This window comes from Temnothorax americanus, unplaced genomic scaffold (assembly GCF_048541705.1).
Source record: "Temnothorax americanus isolate GAGA-0224 unplaced genomic scaffold, ASM4854170v1 Scaffold16, whole genome shotgun sequence".
NCBI classification, from domain to species: Eukaryota; Metazoa; Arthropoda; class Insecta; order Hymenoptera; family Formicidae; genus Temnothorax; species Temnothorax americanus.
The window spans coordinates 3,386,743-3,407,812 of NW_027509297.1; the positions used below are offsets into that span (position 1 = coordinate 3,386,743).

Below are 21,070 nucleotides of genomic sequence, written 5' to 3' on the forward strand. Positions count from 1 at the left end.
AAACACAGTCCGTATTTTTTTTCTGTACACATTTCGTTAAATTTAACATGATAGTCTTTTATGTTTATTTCGCTAACGTAAAACTGTGTCTCTGTGACAAATGAGAAAATATAGAAAACTTCTTTTCGGGGAAATTATGTCAGTTCTGCAACGTCTATGACTAACTCACAATGCATATAATATTTTACATCACTATGATGCGTGATATCGTGATTTATTCCAATTTTTTAAAAGAGTTCTTAAAAATAGTAATCTTTTTCTTTTTATGACAACAATATGTATATATCGACAGTGAAACTCTTTAATACTAATAAGTAGTAATACTAATAAGTCTAATTGATTTAACTTTCTTTCATGAAGCTGGTTTTGATGCATTCTATTAATGAATTTTTGATACAAATATCTTGGACGCTTTTTTCTCAAATATAACTAAACTCTGAATTTTGTTTCTTTAAATTTCATATAAAATTTTGTATTTTGACTCGTGCTGAATATCTGCAAGTTGTTTTAGAACAATTACACAAGTGCGTAAAATGTAAATCTAAATTGAATAACACGAGTGTCACGTCTAAAATGGTATCATACGTAACCCGAGTAAAACTCGCCAGAACTTTCAAGCTACATTTGAACTGCATTTGCAAACAGCCACCGAATCAACTTGTCGTTTACGTTTTCACTTCGCCAGACGGCTCACACAAGACTGTCGAAAATCGTCGACGGTAAATATTTGAAGTGCTTGCTGCGCCGGGCTTCGAGAGCGGCTTAAAGAGAAGGGTCGGGCTCTGCCTCTTTGCAAGGCTCGTTAATTATTTCGCGCGAGTTCTGAAGTCACCCAGAGAAGCCTACTCCGTAGCAGGCTCAGTGGATAGGTCTCAATTGGGTTGCAGAGACGGCAGTAGAAAGGTCGCGTACACCCCAAAATACGATTTAAAAGAAAGTAAAAACTGCGAAAAAAAAATACGCGCGATAAATGTATAAAATAAATAAATTATAACAAATAATAAATCATAATACACATAATATACATGTGATAATAAAAATATATATATCATGCATAATCTCTAAAATAAACGAATTTTAAAGCACGTATGCACTTAAATATTATACGAAATATTTCTCCATATTGTACATTTCGCGAAGTGAGTAAAGCGCGTATTTTATTGCGGAAGCACGGAGAGTCCTAGGATCGATTCTGGTCGGCGAAACTCGAAAAAAAACCGCATGGAATGAAGCAAAACGGTGTTACGTATAAACGAATCACGACAGCGACGGCGATGCATGCGATGCATCAGAAAGGTGAATTTTGCGGCGCACTTTTTTGACACATCAGCGATCAAAGAAACTCGTCAATGATTTTTCTGCTGCCTCGCGTTGACGCGTTCTAGTGCGCACGTTTCATTTCGCTTGCGTTCGTGTTATTTTGTACAAATCGATCGAGTAAGCTGATTTCAGCGAGTATTTTGATTGCACGGTGTGTGTTTGTAAATTATTCATTTTGTGTTTTGAAATTTGAAAACGAATTAACGACCTCTCTATAGAAATGTAATTTTAATTAGCTAACATTAATATTTTAAAACATCAAGCAAAGAAAAATTAAAATTAAATTAAAGCAAGATATGTAGCAAACGTAAACAAATTAATTTTTTAACAAAGTCTTTTTGTTAATTTAAAGTTAACATATCATGATATAACTTTATTTTTATATATCTTTAGTGCGTAATGTATAAAAAAAAAGAAATTAAAAAGATATTAAATGAAAGAAATAAAGTAAGATTGAGAGAGAGAAAGAGAGAGAGAAAGAGATAGAGAGAGAGAGAGAGAGAGAGAGAGAGAGAGAGAGAGAGAGAGAGAGAGAGAGAGAGAAAGAAACAAGTTATACATAAAGCAACGAGTTAAATAACAAGTTTATTTTCAAAATGATCAAAGAGTACAGAAGATATATTACTTTTCAACTGATGTTGTTACTCTTCAATCAGTATATTTATATAAGCTCGATAAGATTGTATTTGCTTTTTACAAACTTAAAGCTATTTTGGTTTCAAATGCTTTATATCGCACATTAACGTTACCGAGAGAATAATTCTTCATTTTAGCCGTCGCCCGGTACAATGTTACTCCGTCACACCGGGGATTAATAAATCTTTCTACAAGCTTCGCATATATCATCGACACATATATTAGACATACTTAGACAGGACACGAAAGGATCGATGAGTTGCAGAAAATTGCGTTATAGGCTATCCAGGTCGGGGAAGGCTGATATCCCATGGGGGCAAACTCAGCGGGTCCGAGCTATTTTTCCTTCCTTAGTCTGGCGTTATCCTGACGTCGACTCCTTGCCCCTACCGTCGCATCGATCTATATCCACTTTCTGTCCCTTACTACCTGCTGCCCTTGCATCCCGAACCTTTCTCCTAATTCCCTCTTGTCCGCTCATTGTTCCTCACTTCGACACCGTGAGCGTGAAAAATTGCGGCGGAAGTTCAGCGAGATGAAGAATATTCCAAGTTTTTCATAACGCGCCCGTATAATTTTCTTGCGGCGCATATATATAGTGAGCAAGATAGTTGGAGCCGATTCATCTCAATTAAAATGAATAAATTGCCTACGATTAAATTGCATTTTTAGCTTAAATGAGACAGCAGTCTTAGGAAAAAATAAAGAGAAAAAGGTAATAATCCATATATAGAGATTAAATTTGAGATAATCAATGATATCGTTGTGTATGGTACATAAAAATAGAAAAAATAAAATGTTATATGGCACAAAAATCGATTATTTATTTCTCTGTATTTAAAAATTCTCATAGAATATAATAATTTCAATATATTAATTAATTAATGTGTAAAGAACATTAAATAAAGTTGGTTTTGTAGCAATATAGGTATTATATACAACTAAAATATTTGTTTCAAAGAATATCACTGAAATAACATTTTACTTTATTTTAAACTGCAAATATATGCATTTCTGTTTATTTTGCTTTATTAAAATCTCTCATTATATATAATTATAGTAATTATGCTATGAATTATAAATGCAATTTTATTCTGTAGCGATTAATATAAATATATGAGTGTCCTCTAATAGCTTTAATAATTTTATAAATTAATAAAACGTAATAAATTAATAATTAATCAACATTTCCTTTGAATCGGGAACGCTCCATATAGAGACAATTCTTCTAACTTGATTTTCACGTATAACGTCCGCGTTTTTCTGCAAAATAAGCTTCTCTGGGTTTTATTACCTATTCGCGCGATATGATGCAATGCGTTATTTTGGTGCTTCATTTGAGAAACAAAGGACTCCTTCAGTTAATTAACTGACCACGAAAGTCTTCAAGTTTAATCGCATTACATTTAAGAAGTCGACATAGTGTAATTAATTTGAATAGATATGCGTATGTTTCAAACTAATTGTTAACAATCCGTGAGTATTTCCAATGAGAAAGGGGACTGCTTCTCTCCGTTTCTATAATTACTTCGCTTAATGCATATTCCGAATGTCGAGGAGGAGACTCGTTTCTCTGATACGGCCGAATAACCTAGTCGACTCAATAGTTATTTCATTGTTACAGCCAGCTCATCTCAAATCGATTATCGAAGAATTCCTCACGCGACCGCAGTTTAAGTGGAGAAAGTAAGCGAAGGAGAACGGATTGTCCTGGAGAAACAACTTGATCAAACAAGGAATTATCCTCTTATCTCGTGCTGTTGATAGAATCAGATCAAAGAGTTTCTTTCATTTCTTGCTTTCTTTGTAGGAAGAAATTATTAACCTTTATCTAGTATACGTATAATTATCATAGACATGCAATTTAGAAGTATTCTTTTTCTTTATTTTTCGACACAGATAAAGAATAGGTATACGATACATGTAAAACGAATTTTGATTATAGATCTGCAAAGGCCTGGGTTTAATAGACGGCGTTGAATTCGAAAAGAAAACAGATTGTTTTTAGAGTGCGGAGAGGAGTGGCTGTAATTATCCCTGTAACTGAAAAAGCTTCCTAGGCGGAGTGGAGGAGGTTGCAGGGTGATGAGGTCACGTTGTACCTCGAGTCTAGTTCGCGTGCTGCATACCAAGAATCTCGAGCATCTATATCTTTGCGTTGCAAAAATGCTGTCTTTCACACCTCTGTTTCTTTATGTGTCTGGTGTAAATTTCGAGGCATGCTTTCGCATATCGTAAATATGTACCTACTATCGCTGAGGCAAGTACTTCTGAATCGAAGACTATATCGTTTTACAACTAATAATTTCGAAATGATATGAAACAATTCTCACAGAATAAATCAAGACAGATCATGAATAAATTTTTAATATTCACTGCAAAATAATTTATTGATTGAAATAGATATATTTTTTAGGCAGCACGTAAACATTGTCCAATGATATTTTTAAATCAAACCTATCGTGTGTTGTTTTGCATATACTAAATTGTTTCATGATATACGAATTAACAATCATCGTCGCAAAAGACAATCTTCCTTCAATTACTGTCACATTTTGGAAGCGGTCTGAACATTTTGCGTGCTAATGAAGACACAAATCATCCCTTTTTCCGCGACTCAAGGGCGTAAATAGTATCAATACCTTTTCGCAACAAAAAATATCATGATGGGTAAATTATGTTTAGAACGAGGAATCAAGACGTTGACTCTTAGCAAATCAATATATCGCTTCGTCCAAGCAAACTAGCTGGGTCCTCGTAAATTCTTGTAGGACAAGCATGGATTAGAGCGTAGAAGATGAAGGAGGATGTAAATTGGCGTCGAAAGATATGCGAGGGTGAAAATATGCTCGGTTGTCTCGAAATACAGTGGCCAACTTGTTGAAGAGCAGGAACTACAGTTCGGTTTATACAAATAAAGTGGGAACAATGCGGCTTAATTGAAAGTCGTATCCCCTGTACGCGCGCAGCCTACTTCGGCTAGTTCCTTCCGTGGCATCTCCTCCTGCCATCTCTTATTTGGAGCGTTCAAAATTTATACGATTCCGCCGGTGCGATATACGCGCGGCCACGCGAAGGGTCAAGTGATTTGTGAGACGCCCTAGGAGCTCTGTAGCCGCGCCGCGAAGGCATTAAGACTTATTTCCGTTGTCCCGGCCCGGGAAAAGTGTTTTAAAATTGCACGAGTCACTTAAGCGTGTTGGAGGATTTACATCGACTCCCCCACAGGAATTTCGCGCGCGCTACTCTGTATTTTTCCGTTGAACAGTGCAGTTAAGAGTTTCGGGCATTAACTCTATGTGTGTGTAAAGTAGGACATAAAATAGGCGTTTACATAGAAATTATTAATATCAAAGTAGATTATGCGAGATAGGCAAGAACAACAAGGAAAAACATCGTAACAGAATAGCAACACTAAAAAAATTAAGCTCAATCGTAGAATAAACTGTGAAAAAGAAAACATTTTGTTAAATGTAATTATCGAAACAGCTTCGAGATAGTATTAAATGTCAAATTGTCAATATAATTTAAAACATTGAAAATTGACAGAAATTCTGTCAATATTTTGCGGGATTTATAAGAATATAAACACTGTATATATAACAATTTAAACAGTATTTTATCATGCAAAAAATACACACTCTATAACATTTATTTTCGCATAATGTTGGTTAGCAAATGTATAAATCAAAAGTGTATTATTGTAGGTAATATCTCGATAAAAATTATACAATAAATAATTTATTTTGTTTAAACGGAAAGTTATATTTTTCAAAACTTTTCTTACTTCGCTTTTAACTTGTTTCTTTTCTTTTGTTAAGAACTAATTAATAAATTCTATTCACGCAGAAACACAAATTTAGATTATCTTTCAAATAACATGTAAATCTCAATGCTTGAATTTTTGTCAGTTAAAATTATGTAAATATAAATATGAATAATGTTAATAATTAATTACAGACATAAAATTAATTCTTAATTTCATTAGAATTCATTCTCACGTTTATTTCTTTTTGTGGTTCACTGTAATTTCACTATGCAAAAGCGGATGTCGTCGTTATGCTAATCGTGCGTTCGATCGTCGTACAGTACAAGGCACTCTAATCGAAAACACCCTCGAAACGTGGTACAGCCGGTTTATTACGTTCCCGTTAACTTAATTAATTGACTTACGCCGCGGCGTCAAGTGTACGTTAATTAATGAACGCGCGTAATTAATCAAAGTCACTGTTGTGGTTTGCGCGACAAATGAGTTACGGTTTATTGGGCCTAAAAATATACAAGCTCACATGTACCACAGAGTGTAAACGGTTATTCCATAAAACGATAGAAATATTACGTGAGAAAATAAAAAGTCGCAATAATTAAAAATGTTATTATGTCTCGCTCTAAAGAGAATATACAGATTATTCCAAAAGTTGATAAATTTTTAATATAAAATTCGAAGCGGGCGGCATTTCGTATTTATGTTTTTGCTGTAACATACGTATGATATGAACTATAATTTTAATATTTTTAAAAAATATCTTCTTTGCAAAAAATACATACACAAAGCTTAATTTGTAATAATTTGTATTTTAATAACTAAACATTTAACCAATAAAATAATGTGTACTTTAGATACTAGACTTTGAAAGAATTTTAAAAATTAATCGGCAAAGTTTTAAAATATTATACAGAAAGGATAATTTTGTTCTTTGTATCTTTTTGTACTCGTGGGTACAAAATCTATGATATATATATATATATATATATATATATATATATATATATTAAACATACATAAAATAAAAATAAAAAACATCACATTTGTAATGCATTTTAATTCGTATTTAGTAATTATTTTTAGTATTTATTTAAAAAATAAATATTTTATAACAATAAAATCTAAACTCCGCAAACCATCAACGTTGCACTTTGAAGCCGTACCTACTGCACGTTAAATTTCAATTAACTCAAATATAAATTAATTTATGTATATATATTCGGGAACTGGAGTTTAATTTATCATATACAAAAGCAAACACCCGAGATCGAACTCGAAACTGCAAACTGCACCAAGTTGAAAAACAGCGTCAAACCATCTGGCGCAACAGGAAAATTTCTTGCCAATCAAACAATACACGTTCACAAGATAATTACTTTAGAACTATATGTCTTTGTCAATTAAGGCTTTAAAAATAAAAGCTTGTAATATAAAGTAATCTAAAATAAAAAAAATAAGTATAAATTGCAAAAAAAAGAAATAAAATATATATCTCATAAATATTTGATGTTTTACTTGCGTGAAATTAACAATAAGATTATTTTAAAAATTATCATTGAAAATATATTTTTTTAAAGTATTTAAGATATATGTATAATATTTATAAAGAATTTTTGTAATTCTATATATTTAGTCGTTTAAGATATGTAGATAACGTAGTAAACAAGAAAATGTTTGTTGAGAAAACAATTCCTTCCTTGTTCAATCGACATTAGGTACATACTGAACTACAATGCGTCACGGACTCGTAATCGGCCGACTAATTTACGTTTTATACGCTTTTCATCAAGGACATGTATATACAGAAGAGAAACATAGTATGAATAAAATGCGCTCCAATTCACCCTCATTTTACGGTGTCTAGAAGTAGCTACCCCTTTAGGTATATTAGGTTCTCCCGCAAGGAAAAACATTTACTGCCGGCAACCATATTACCTCAGTGTCCTTCTGCGTTTTCCCTTATCCATCTCCCTACGCCCCCCTCCCCTTTTCGAGTTGCCCTTCGGAACGAAGATGCTGGGGCATTGATTAAATCTTGCACAAGGAAACTCGGGATAAACTCTATCTTGTTTTCCATTTATTCGGTAGGCCTTGTTTTAATAAAAAATTAACTGCTGCAGTGTCATTATATATAAAGACAATATTTGCATTCATATATTCGAGAGAAATTTTGATTTCTCCAATAATTATTTTATTTTTTTCGTTTCTTTATAACATTAAAATCTAATTTCAATATAATCCCAAATTAAACCTACGTTAAAAATATGTACAAGAATAATAATTACATAATTCTTCGTCTCAACTCGATGAAAAAAGTTTTTTCAAAAAAGTCTTCCCTGAATAGTATTCCTTTGTCAATGTATTTTTCCTTCACTATATTCTATCAAGGAATAGACGTTTTTCCTCATGCTATACAATAAGGTCAGTTTAAGTAGTCTCGTGCACACCGTAAATCTTTCTTTCGTTGAGCAAAAGACCCGACGATTGACTGGCGACATCAGTCGCCGTCGCGTATATCAATTATTAAAGGCTATTCGTTCGCTTCCGTCGAGAGGATAGCAGACACCCCCTCGGCAATCGTCTCGGAAGCCATCTCGATCCGCCTCGAGTCGATTCCTGCGGGACCGAAATTGAGTCACACGTCCGAATGAAAGATTCAACGACGAATACTACAAATCGACTGAAATGTAGTAAATAAACGAGAGGAAAGGCGCGTTCGCGCGAATGAAAAAGAAAATTCGGGGTTCTATATTATTTGATATCATAAAAAAAATATGCTGCGTGTCCTTTTGCGGAATATTTTTGCAATAAAAAATATAATATGTTATTGTTTCTCTATCTTGATCTAAATTCTACTCTGAGTCTCTTTCGCGGGATTAAAGCCTAAAAATTGTCAAAATGACATTTTTATGACGAGAAACGTTTTATTTATCACCTAATTACATTTTTATTTCTTTATTATGTAATTTAGCTGTGTTAAGTATTTCAATCAATTTATAAAATACAATGTGCAAATCAAAATTTATATTTTAAAGTTTAGTCGATATAATTGAACATCAGGTACATATAATTGCGTGCAGTGTAAGATATAGGGAACCTAACAGAAAAAAAGAAAAACAAAAAAAACGAAAAAATAGGCGCTAATGTTCTAACTTTCTAACGATAACAAATATTTTTAAAGTAAAGTAATTCGACTCGGCAATGCGAAAGCCAGGTATAGCGGAGCAGCTTGAGAAAAATAAAAGAAAGCAACAAAAAATGAGATGAACAAAAGAACGCGGTACACAGCGGTTACCGGATGAAATATCGTATTGCGTACAATACATGCATGAAGTATACATACGCTATCGTGGGTGGATACTTTCTGTTTATGGGACGAGCTCTGCAGTTTACACTCTGCACTCTCACTATCGAGACTGCGCCGAGGTATATTTCCTGATACCGTTAATAACAAAAAAGTACTTCAACCGTGGCCACATCGGCGAATTGTGCATTATTTACACTTTACAGCTCCCGTTTACTCGTGGCGCAAAAAAAGCTATAGATATCTACTTTCTTATCGTATGTATCTTATTGTATGGAGCATCATCAGTTTGAAGCTTAATGCTCTCAAGTTAAACGCGTTTTTAATACGAAATGGCATCGTGTGACATACATGTATGCATTTTTGTATGCATGTATGTGTAATTGTGTGAGTCTCACAATAAGAGATAATTACACATTTAATTTTTAATTAATTATACATTACTTTATTGTATTCTCTAATCCATTAAAGTAAAAATTTCTTCAAAGATATTGCACTTTATTTCTCGATCATCGTATTTTTGATTCTCAATAATAAATATAATGTATAAGTACCGTTTTTATATATATATATATATATATATATATATATATATATATCATATACAATTGGAACACAAATATTACTTTTTTGATATCTGAGCTATTATATGAATATTGTTGTTAATTAGAATATTATAACTAACAGAAAACAGAAATTATTAATTGGTATAATTAAAGCGCTGAAACTTCAATTTAAAATAGGACATATCGATTAACAATATGAGAAAACAGGAAACAAAGATACGTCAAATGCGAAAAAGAATAAAACAGATAGGTGTATCGCAGATTGTAGATTAACATTTACGCCGCGTTAAATGCGTATAACGATGAAAATGTATTATTATATATGACATTATATCTACATTTTCGGCCATAAATTGCCTTTTAAAGCTAATATTATATTATATTACTGTAGTTTCAATAACGAATATCATTGTAACTCTTTCAACGTAGCAGGCTCGATAAAATACATTGATAATAAAATTCGATAATTGTACTGCTATAGTTGATTGACACTTTAATAAACTCCTCATGGATTAAAATGTGATCTTCTGCGCTACGCCTGCAATACAATGTTTATATCAAATATGTAATATTGAATATTTATATATATGTCTACAAACAGACAATAATATAATTTTATTCTACTCTGAATATGTATCGATTGTTTGAAATTCAATTAAAGAACCTACATTTGAATCGTTTGACATGAATTTTTCGTTACAAAACTTTCATTATCGTTACCGTCGTCTATTCTCCGCCCAGTTTGAAGTAACAATCATCAAGAAACTTTACTTAATTTTTATTTCCTTCCCAAATAAATATTAATTAACTATAGCATTTTATATTTGTCTGAAACAAAAATGTGATCATCTTCAACATTGTTCATTTTTTTCAGAGCAAATACTTATGACTGTAGACAATCCGAAAAGTGTTGCGTAGAACATAAATGTAGAGCAATGATCTTTCGTATGGTGATACGATACCACGGCGCGCGGCGGTTCGGCAATCGGTTCTTGCTAGGAAAACGCGTGAACGAAGATAACGAGCGACAGGCTGACGGCCAGCTCTGTCTACGTTGTAAGCGACGTTAAGGTACGATAGCGTTATCGTACCTTGCTTCGTTGTTATCGCGCCCCGGAGGCGCTGCCCTCGCGAGCTAAACTTCTAAGGCAATCAACCTTCGCAGGCTTTCGCTCCACACGCAAACTACTATGCAGCCCTTCGAAAGCCGTTGCTCCGATGGTCGGAGTAATTATAATGGTCATTTTGCAATTGCGACTTTGCTCATTTAAGTAGATAATCTCTCTGCGAATTGTCGTGCTCACGCCGTTGTATAATTAGACTATCCTAATTACAGTGTTTACACTTATCTATAATGAATGATTTATATAATCCGCCAAACCCTTCGTTAAAAAGTCTGGAGATAATTCTAATTTAATATTTTGTGTTTTATACATAGTAAGTTTTTGCATATTTATTTTAATATTATATTAATCTATATATATAAAATAATGTATACATATATTATGTAGTTCACGGAAATTTATTTTGTAATCTTCTGTTATGTAATATTTGGGCTGCGCTTGGTCCGGCATGCTCTTTTAATATAGCGTACTCTTAGTATGCACATATGTGGTAGGCTGCATTTATATGCAGTTTGCATATACGGAGTAAATTCAAGTGAGTCTCTTGCAACGCCGATGTCCGCATCCGCGAGCTGCATTTTTATGCGCTTTCACTAGGACCAGCATGATTAGAAACCCGTATACGTATTGTTACGACATTTCTTCCATTCTTTAACGATTCTTTATTGAGAAACGATAAAAAACATGAACGAATAGTCAGTTATACCTACAAAATTGTTAATTATTATATTGCTTAGCTACATTATTATATTACTACACTGTGCACAGTGTATTTGCAGTATATATACATATATGTATATTATACAGAGTATTTAGTAATTACTGTGCCGCCTCTCTTGGGTGGAGTACATTAAATTGAATAGAAAAGTCCTTTATCGTTTAGCGAATTTCTCAATATTAATGAGAAATTAATTAATAAAGATCTGCGAATAAACGTGCATCCGCGCGCAAGAAACAGCCCAGCGTTACGCATTATTTGTTGCTGCTAGATGCACGCTCCTCCCAATGCCTCGCCGTCGCGTGACTTCCGGCTGTCTCTTCTCGCCGATTTGCACGGAAGCACACTGATTCGCGAATGTCTATTAATTAATTTTTTATTAATTACTGAAAAATTTGCAAAACAGTAAAAGACTTTTTTATTCAGTTTAATCCGCTTTATGCCCACGAGAAGTGGCACGGTAATTACCAGACTCTGTGGTGTATATACTATATATGTATATATTATATGTATGATATCATTTTGATTTTAAACCAAATAATATCCGTTTTTGATTAAGTAATATATAAATGAAATCCAAATCAGAAAATATAAGTATGAATCACTCATTTAATCCAAAAATCATAACTATAATACAAACAAATATAATCTATGTGTCTGTTATCATTTCATAAAATTGCTTTAATTTTTATTTATATATTTACAGATAAGAAATAGATCATTCGTACAACATTGTATATATATATATATATATATATATATAGCAACGTACACATTTTTAAATATATAATTTAAAAAAAAAGAGTTATATTATATATAAGATAAAAAAATATATTAAATGCATATTTTTTTATTCTAATTATATATAAAGTAATAAAAAGTAATAAAATATTTTATAAAGCTTTTACTGCAAACATTCTTTTGCCTTCTTTATTTAAAAAATCTGAAAATTAAATTTAAATTTCTGTTTAACTTTACATTAGCAAAAAAAATCATTCCGTATTTTTAATATAAAGAGAAAAATGAACACAAGCATCAAGAATTTAATTGTTTTTATTCTTTTGTTCTCTATTTTAAAGTTAAATCCAGTAATAACTTCGATTTAACTGGTCATCAGGCACGTAAAGGCAATTTGAGGTATCCTCATTCATCAGTTACGTTGATCACGATGTTGACTTCACGAGACTCGCAAGCAAGCAAATGCCTGTATTTCATAGCTCTACGTGTCCTACGCATCGTTCTAGCGATCCCATAACTGATCGATACTCGAAACCACCGATTTGCGGAACTAAAAGACTCATTTTCGCAAAAAGTTCGTTCATTGCTCACGAAACTTTAATCGTTACAACAAGTAGCTAGGTGAATGGCGCAGAACTTGTTTGGAATTATATTTTAGTGGTCGTATTGAATAATAAATTATTTGCCATGCCGTTGTTTACAGTCGTCCAATATTCGTTTTTGTGTAGGTAGACTTTAGTTAGCGTTAATTAAAAATGCACGCTTTGTATAACCATTTATAGAATATAAAAGCAAATTATTTTCTGGACAAGATTTATTTTTCACTGGCAACAAAGATTTATTCTCACTGACATGAGAGAAATTAGTGACAACAAACATTTGATTTGCTGCGAGTAGCAAACTTTTGCTATTGCCAACAAAAGGTTTGCTATACTATTGCTAAATTAATTAGCTCTCGCAGCAAACCAAGTGTTTGCTGTCACTATACTGACAAATATTTGCTAATACAGCAAAACATTTCTCTCAGTGCTCGTTTTTCGTAAAATTTGTGTTTGTATTTGCGTAACAATTTCATTGAAGAATTAATTAACAAATTATCTACAAGAGAGCTACAGTAAATTAATGGCTTATAATAGTAATGCACTTTAATTATTGTCAAACAAATTTCAATGTTAATATATCTCAAGAATTTATATGCTTTTATAAGCAAAAATATATAAAAGCATGTATTGTTAAAAAGCACATTGCTAGTTATACTTAACTGTGTGCTTTAGTGTATGTACATGCTAAATTTGTCGTGTGTTCTTGTTATCACGAATTACGCGCGTGAAGTACTGATATAATGTTAAAAGCAAAGTTGTTATTCTGAAGACTGCAAAGATTACTGAAATATGCTTGATAACGTTATCATATATGTGTACTTATTGCACGACCAAAACACAAGACACACATAAATCGTTTAATCTGCATTTTTAGAGATATGTATAAGTTTGCACAAGTTTTCTTAAATGTAACACAACATAGGTGTTAAATTAAATACAACTGTGTTTAAATACAAAAAATTTAATATGGAAAATACGTTAAAACAATATTTTATTTAAATTATAAATTAAAGTGAATATTTTCTCTATTATAACGTACATACACAAATGCACAATTTATTGAGTAAAATTTGCAATCTCAATAATGCAATCATACCTGCGAAATACACATATTTGCAAATAAATGTATCATTATGTTAAAATCAAAATTAGAAGGAAAACGATAAACTATATATATAAGGGAATGTTTACTTTTTATAACTTATAATAAAATGCATAGAATATATATAGGATAAAAAGATGATTAGAATGATTATAGAATAATTAGGACTTAGAAAGTAATATTATATAACAAAAATTATAATTTATCGTTATTATCAGTTATTTTTATAACTTTAATATATATTTACACTAATATTTATATATTTAATATGTTTGTAATATTTTTTTTAAAGCAATAATTTAAAATAATAATGTAAAAACATAAAGAGCTTGTTCATATAAATTATTTGTTGATAAAGTTTTGATGTTCAAACTAAAATTTGTCTTTTCTAAAATAATAAGATTAACAACTGTGATAATGGGCACGCGCAATTTTCGCATTTGCGTGCATTGCAAGAAAAGTTTCCGTAAGCCCAGAAGCCCGCTTATAAGTACCTCTTATTCGTGTTTTTTAAGATGCTACAATACTTTTAACGTCAATCAAGTTGCACGACCCGCAAATAAAAATCGATACGTTTCATGCCGTTTGCATTATTCACGACGACAAATTTAAAGATTTCTGTTCTACCTGCAAAATATCTGCAAATTTAACGGTTTAAAAAAAAAAGAATAATATTAATACATAATTGATATTATATTTTGAACTATCTTTATTTTTTTAAAACAAAGCACGTTTTATTATTATTAGCTAAATTAATAAAATTAGATAACATTAATAAAATCAACTCTTAAAGAAACAATATTATCACAAACAAGTTTTTTTCGTTTTAGTTTCTTAAAATTATAAAGTACTTATACAATTAGTGAATTTATTTTATCATTCTGATCTTTTCACAGTTCTCAATCTTTTACTTGCAATCAATTAATCCAAATGTAATTCATAATAAATATGTTTCTGTTCTTTGTGTGATAATACTGATAATGTTATAGCAATGATCCCCACATAGAGATTCTTTTGAAATATGTGACGCACATATCGCAAAGAAAAAAAGATTCGATACGAGACGAAGTAGAGAAAATTTGTGTGGGAACGTCGTGCAGTGCATTAAAGTCTCGTCGGAATGTTCCGGGTGCAAAACTTACTCGAGCAAGGACTCGGTTTGTGTCCGCTCGAGATGGATCCGATGGAAAACTCTGGCGCCGCTGAATCCGCCTTGGGGGCAAACTCTAGACTCGTGCCAAATGGAGTCAACGTTTTCGCTAACGTGCTTCGCTTTCTCGCGGTACGGAGGCGGCACGAATGGAAAAGGATAATGGGGCTTGAGCGGAATGCGAGGCGATAAACAGGTGATTGCGATGTTCCTCGACAAGAAACAATCAAATCGACGTGCAGAGTCGGTAAATGGAGGTAATTCTCGATAGACTCCCGATTAACGTCACGCCTGATACACGACTCCGATACCTTTCTCATCTTTCGTTGCTGGGAAATTCGCTTTATCGAAATTAAATAAAAATATTGATTTTTTAATGCGTTATAATATTCATAATTTTATAGAAAAGTATTTAATAAAAAATTTATAAATACGAGACATTAAATAAAGATATTAAATCTGCCATGAATTATAAATTGATCAATCTGATTTATCATTTTTACCGATAAAAAATGTGTACAATAAAATTAAATATTAATAGTAATATGTAATAATTATTCAATAATTATTCAACTTTAATGTAATAATTACTGATTAATATAATAATTTTAATATTCAAGGTATTGAACGCGAAATAAAAGTTAACGCTTGGAAAATATATGAAGAAAGAAAGTAGGGTATTTAAGTTTACTTTACAATTTTCTCTCTTTCGTACTGTGTACTTAACAGTACGACGGTAAGTTTTCCAGGTGCAAGTTGTCCGACATACGATTAACGGTATCCATAACGGACTACGAAACAATTTGGTCACTGGAAAGAGGTCAGCTCAATACGTCCATTAGTGTCCGTCTGCCACGTTACCCAAATCGTTCGCTTAGCGATAAATATGACAGAACTGCTCTACAAATGATGAATTTTTTAATAGGATATGTCCATTAATATGACACAAGAATATCGGAGTTTATTTATCTAAGAAATTAAAGAGTATGGATACTCGAAAAAAGTTTTTTCAGTTTTGCGCGTTGTTAAATTGAGTTGCAATAAACTCGATAGTTTCATTAACGAGAACTTTGCGCGAGATCAGTAATGAATCCCGTCAGCGGGTAGGTCGATATTACGTTACATTTACGTTGCGTTTATCGTTCGGAACTAAGCGGTATTATGCCATATTAAACATTATGAATTGGAATATTATAATAACATACACGTATATATATGCCCATTGTATTATCTTTCGGCACGAAATATCATAGTTGTACGCCATGTGAGAATATGAGTCGAAATATTAATCGCCTATATATCCGAAAATATTTTACGACATATTGTATTATAATTACAATATTTTAGTGTAGAGAATGGAGAATGTTATACAAAGTTTATAGAAAGATTACAATATGCCGCAAACCGCGATTAACGAAGCATCAATCTACGTGCATTATTCATTATCGCTCTATACACCGTTTCGCATCGTTAATATCGTTTCACACGGTGAAGTATTAATGTACGTCATAAGATAAGAAGAAAAAAAGAAGAAAAATGAGGTTCTATCGTATGCATGAGGTAACTTGGAAACGGTTAGTTGATAAAGCAAGAAGCATCGCAATATAGCGAACATATTGGAAAAATGCACTTAATTAATTTAATTGAGATTTTATATCAGTGGTGCGAGTCTCTAACGATATATCGATCACATTATCTTTCCTTCAAAGTGCATTGTGAATAAATTGAAAACTAGCGCTAATCTTTTATTAGATCTTAAATCATTTTTCCCAACTAAATTACTATTCCAATTATACCTAGAGATTTTCCTATCAGTTTGTGCGATAACACCATCAAATTAATGACCTGTTATATCTTAAGAGATAAATTATGCTGCACAAAGCTAATCAACTAACAAACATTTGCTTACGAACATCTTTTAATCAAAGATTCTTTAATTAACTACACAAGGAATGTTACGTCTAGTGACGTCTACAATATAATCGTTATATAAGAGGTGATAAGATTAACTCTTCATCCGTTCAGCTTGCACAAAATGTGAAACATACTCGACTTGTTAAATCATAATTGCACAAAATGTGAAACATGATCGATTTGTTAAATCATAATTGGTTCATTGCAATAACTATCCCAAATTGAATATTTCGCACTCAAATATTGATTTAAAAGAATATTATTTGGATAAAAAGCACGTTCCATATGTAAGAAGATAAATTTAACTTCATAAAAGAATAAAATCTTACTTCATGCATACTTTAATTGTATTATTTATCTACGTCAAAAACGGATCTTTATTGTACTTTAGAATCGGAAACGCGATCTCTGATCGATCGATGGTTTAGAGTGAACTGTCATTCCGAGATATACAAGCAGTTAATCGTGCAGAGGAGATCGCGAGATGCATATATTGTACCGAATGGCAGGCAGCTCTCGTGCCAAATCCGATTTGGAGCACAATCGACGTGGCTAAAGAAAGTTCAAGAGGTAGGTTATCGGCGAGAGTAATCGCACCAGATATTGACAAATCACTTTTAAACCAGATTATCGTACCAGTTTTTACGTGCCTGTTAAATCTTTAAGACAGAAGAAAAAGAAGATATTTCTTTTACAAAGGCAAAAATATTTTTATTAAACTCATGTTTTTCTTTGAAACGTCCCTCCTCTCGAAATGTGCTTCTTCTCATAAAAATCTTGCGAAACGCGTGCTTTATGAAATTCAATCCTAATAAGTTTATATGAGGATCGATCGTTTGATCCGCAAATAAAACACGATGTATTTTCAATTTTTCGCATTTTGGTCCATCTGCATTCCGCGCGAGTATCACTTTGCCACTATTATTATATCGATTACACGGTTCTACGTGAAAGCAAGGATTTCAAAGCAGTTGAAACTCTGAAAACAGAGTTTACGCTCTTCCCATTATATGTTAAAAAGTTGCTTTCGAACGGCGAGAGTCTCACTTAGAATGGTATGCTCGTCATCTTCGTGTCCTCCAATGACGTACGTCCACGTTGGAAATTTCAACAGGAGGTTAGTCACGTTATCTCTCTTTTCCCTTCTCTTTGTACAACTGTTGACGTCATCCGCGTCTATACTATTTTGTACAATCGAAACTTTCATCTTAATTTTGAATATTTTCGCATTTCTATCTTAAGCTACGCTGCGTGTTCATGCTTTTCTATTCACACTATTACGATATTTTATATATATATATATATATATATATATATAAAGTCAAAATATTTTAAATAAATTAAATTTAAAGAAACTCCTTGTTTTAATCTTAAATAAATCCAAAACTAATTATTTAGTTTTTTATTTAAAAACACATTACATTAAAAACTAATAACAATACTTTTATTATTTAATAGATTGTTGTTATTGTTACTGTTTTAAGACTCATGTCAGTTTATCTACAAATATTCATAATTTTAACTATTATTATTAATATAAGATTAATTGTTTAAAATATAACAGTTATATATTTTAAAAAGAAATAAAAAAATAAAGAATCTTTTTTTGTCTATTATTTAATCCTATAACATTTTTTGTAACATTTTTTTATTCACGAACGCTAATTTAATCAAATATGATGAATTTTTCAAACTAATTTTTCGGAGTATAACCAGGTCAAAGAAATAAAGAAATTTTTTATAGAATATTTTACAAGTGCTATATAAGTGAAGTTAATAGAGTTAACGTAGTTGTTCGACTATTTTTGTTATCAGTGAACTTATAACATTTTTTTATTATTTAATCTAATTTTTAAATCATTTTAACATATATATAAAAAAATTACAATTTTTTCATAGTTGCTAGATAGGTAATTTAATTCGAGAATTTCGCGATTTTTTTGACCATTGATACTTTCATCATATTAAATACTAGATCAGTAATTGAAATACCAATCATAATATCGAAGAGAGTATGTTATACCGTATCAAATAAATTTATCATAACTCTCATTGTCAGTGAAATTAATCTGCATTTTTTTAGTAACGCATGACATCTCATCAGTTGCTTCTTTCCATCTTTTCTTTAGTTCACTTTTGTCCCACTTTTGCGAGTACCGCGTTATTGTTTTATCTAAAAATTTGTTTCACGTTCATTTTATTAAAAAAATAATGCGAATAATTTACCAAAATATCGTACTTGAGAATATTACTCGAAGCAAAATATTATACAACAGAGAATTACTGTACTGACACTGAGAAAACCTGTCATATCTGTCGAAGACGTTAAACTAGTTCTTGCTAATGCATGACATCATCGTCATCGTATTCTCGGAACGCCTCGCGGAACGCAGACGATTCTCCACTGATTCTGTGGCTCTTGTACCAGCCTTCACTAGCAGCACAATTTTGTTAATAGGCAAATCTCATAATCGCGGACAAAGTTCTTCGACCTCGCACATCCTCTACACACGCTCACTAATTTACTTGTATTCAGTATTCAGTCTATTCGCATTCTCTGACGCTTGTCCGGTCCTTCGCGCGCTGTCACTGACCTTGAGTCGAACTTGCTGCCGTCCTGGAGCGTGCCGGTATAGTGCATGGTCAGCTGGTCGCCCTTCTTCGACCTGACGTCGCATACCTCGGGCATGTACAGCTTCTCCACCTTGAGACCGCTCTCAGCATTGTCAGCTCTGCTGAGAGCCACAACTGCCACCACGAGGAAGAGAGCGTAACGGCACATCGCAAGCACGGCACTCGCGCTGTTCGACGTATAGGAGACCATGTTCATCAGTCGACGGATGCTCGTGAGCAACTGAGTTCTCGCGGCGTTCTACACCAGCGAGCCACCTTCGGATCCCCGCCGCCGGCCGCGTCCCACGTCCCGCCGTCCCAGAGCGACGGCGCCGTAGTCGGAACGGACACCAGGCCAACGGGATCCAGAAGAGGACGGAGAGTCCATGCCCGCCACATTGCGCCGTCTCATTGGCCCCGCACGGAATATGTAGGTCTCTACCTCGGGAAAGTCCTTTTCTCTCTCTGCTGCCTCTCGGTGACGCTCATGATTTCTCGCTCAGCCCTACTCGGTCGTCCCTCCTCGTCCTCGTCGTTTCATCACGCATCGCGCTCTCCTCCTGTCTCCTCATCGGCTGCCTACTCCACATCTCCGTCTTCTTCACGGTTGTATCCCGAAGTCGAGCGTCTTGCTCCGACCTGATTCTCTTCCTGCTTTCTCTCTCGCCGCCACGTTGCGCCGCTTTGTCCTTTCCGCGCGCTTACGTACCCAATGTCTTCGTCCTTCTTCCGCGTGCCGGTGGCATATCGCGGTGTCTGCGGCTTGCTCCGCGCTCAGCTGTATACCTTTCTCACTCGCCTATCAGGTCGGGTATTCCCTTTCATCCCTTTAGTCCCATCTTCCGCACCTCCTCGCATCGTTGCGTCTTTCCCTTTTTTTCTTCTTCTCTCTTTCCCCTCGTTCATTCCTTCGTCCTTCCCTCGTGGTTACCGATATAAAGAACACGAGTCGACTTACGCTCTGATTTTGACGAGATTCCGCAGGTGCATCGCGCGAATGTAAGTTCAATGAGAAAATGTATCGTTCTCGTGAATCGAATTAAGGAATAAACTTCGTCAGGAAGAAATGTTATTTTGCCGACACAACGGAACCTATTAGAAATATACGATGGAAACTTTGTTGAAGTTCGCTGGTAAATCATTTCACAAATCTTCCCGAAATACAATGTGATATTTTAATTAAAAAAAATTCCTTTTACATCTCCAACTCGAAAACTTTAAAATTAGTGTGCAACATAATAACTACAAATTTTTTATTCATACGATCACATATAATATTTAGTCGCATTGATCGAATGACTTCATCTGGCAATTAAATCCCGAATTCAATATTAAAGTAGAAAATTCAAGCATTTTTATAGAAATACGGTATGCCAATGTGAAAGAAATACTTGATGGAAATGGGAATGCAATTCGGCAACGATAAAAGACAAATGTGTGAAAACACATTTGATTTTCATCCCTCGGGATTTTATTTTGATTTTGTTCACTTCGTCAAGCAGATGAGTTATCCACAA

The 21,070-nt window shown here is 33.1% G+C and overlaps 1 protein-coding gene across 2 annotated transcripts in view; it reads right to left on the minus strand.

Annotated features, from left to right (window-relative positions):
* Nucleotides 1-19,811, minus strand: part of Fkbp14 (peptidyl-prolyl cis-trans isomerase Fkb14) — a 60,966-nt gene extending 41,155 nt beyond the window's left edge. Inside the window, exon 1 of one of the 2 annotated variants that reach the window (XM_077402668.1) lies at nt 19,535-19,811. In XM_077402668.1, coding sequence (XP_077258794.1) covers nt 19,535-19,770 — 236 coding nt within the window. In that variant the 5' untranslated portion in view covers nt 19,771-19,811. The remainder of the gene's footprint in view (nt 1-19,534) is intronic. The other variant, XM_077402669.1, reaches the window with a different exon arrangement.
* Nucleotides 19,812-21,070: the final 1,259 nt, after the last annotated feature.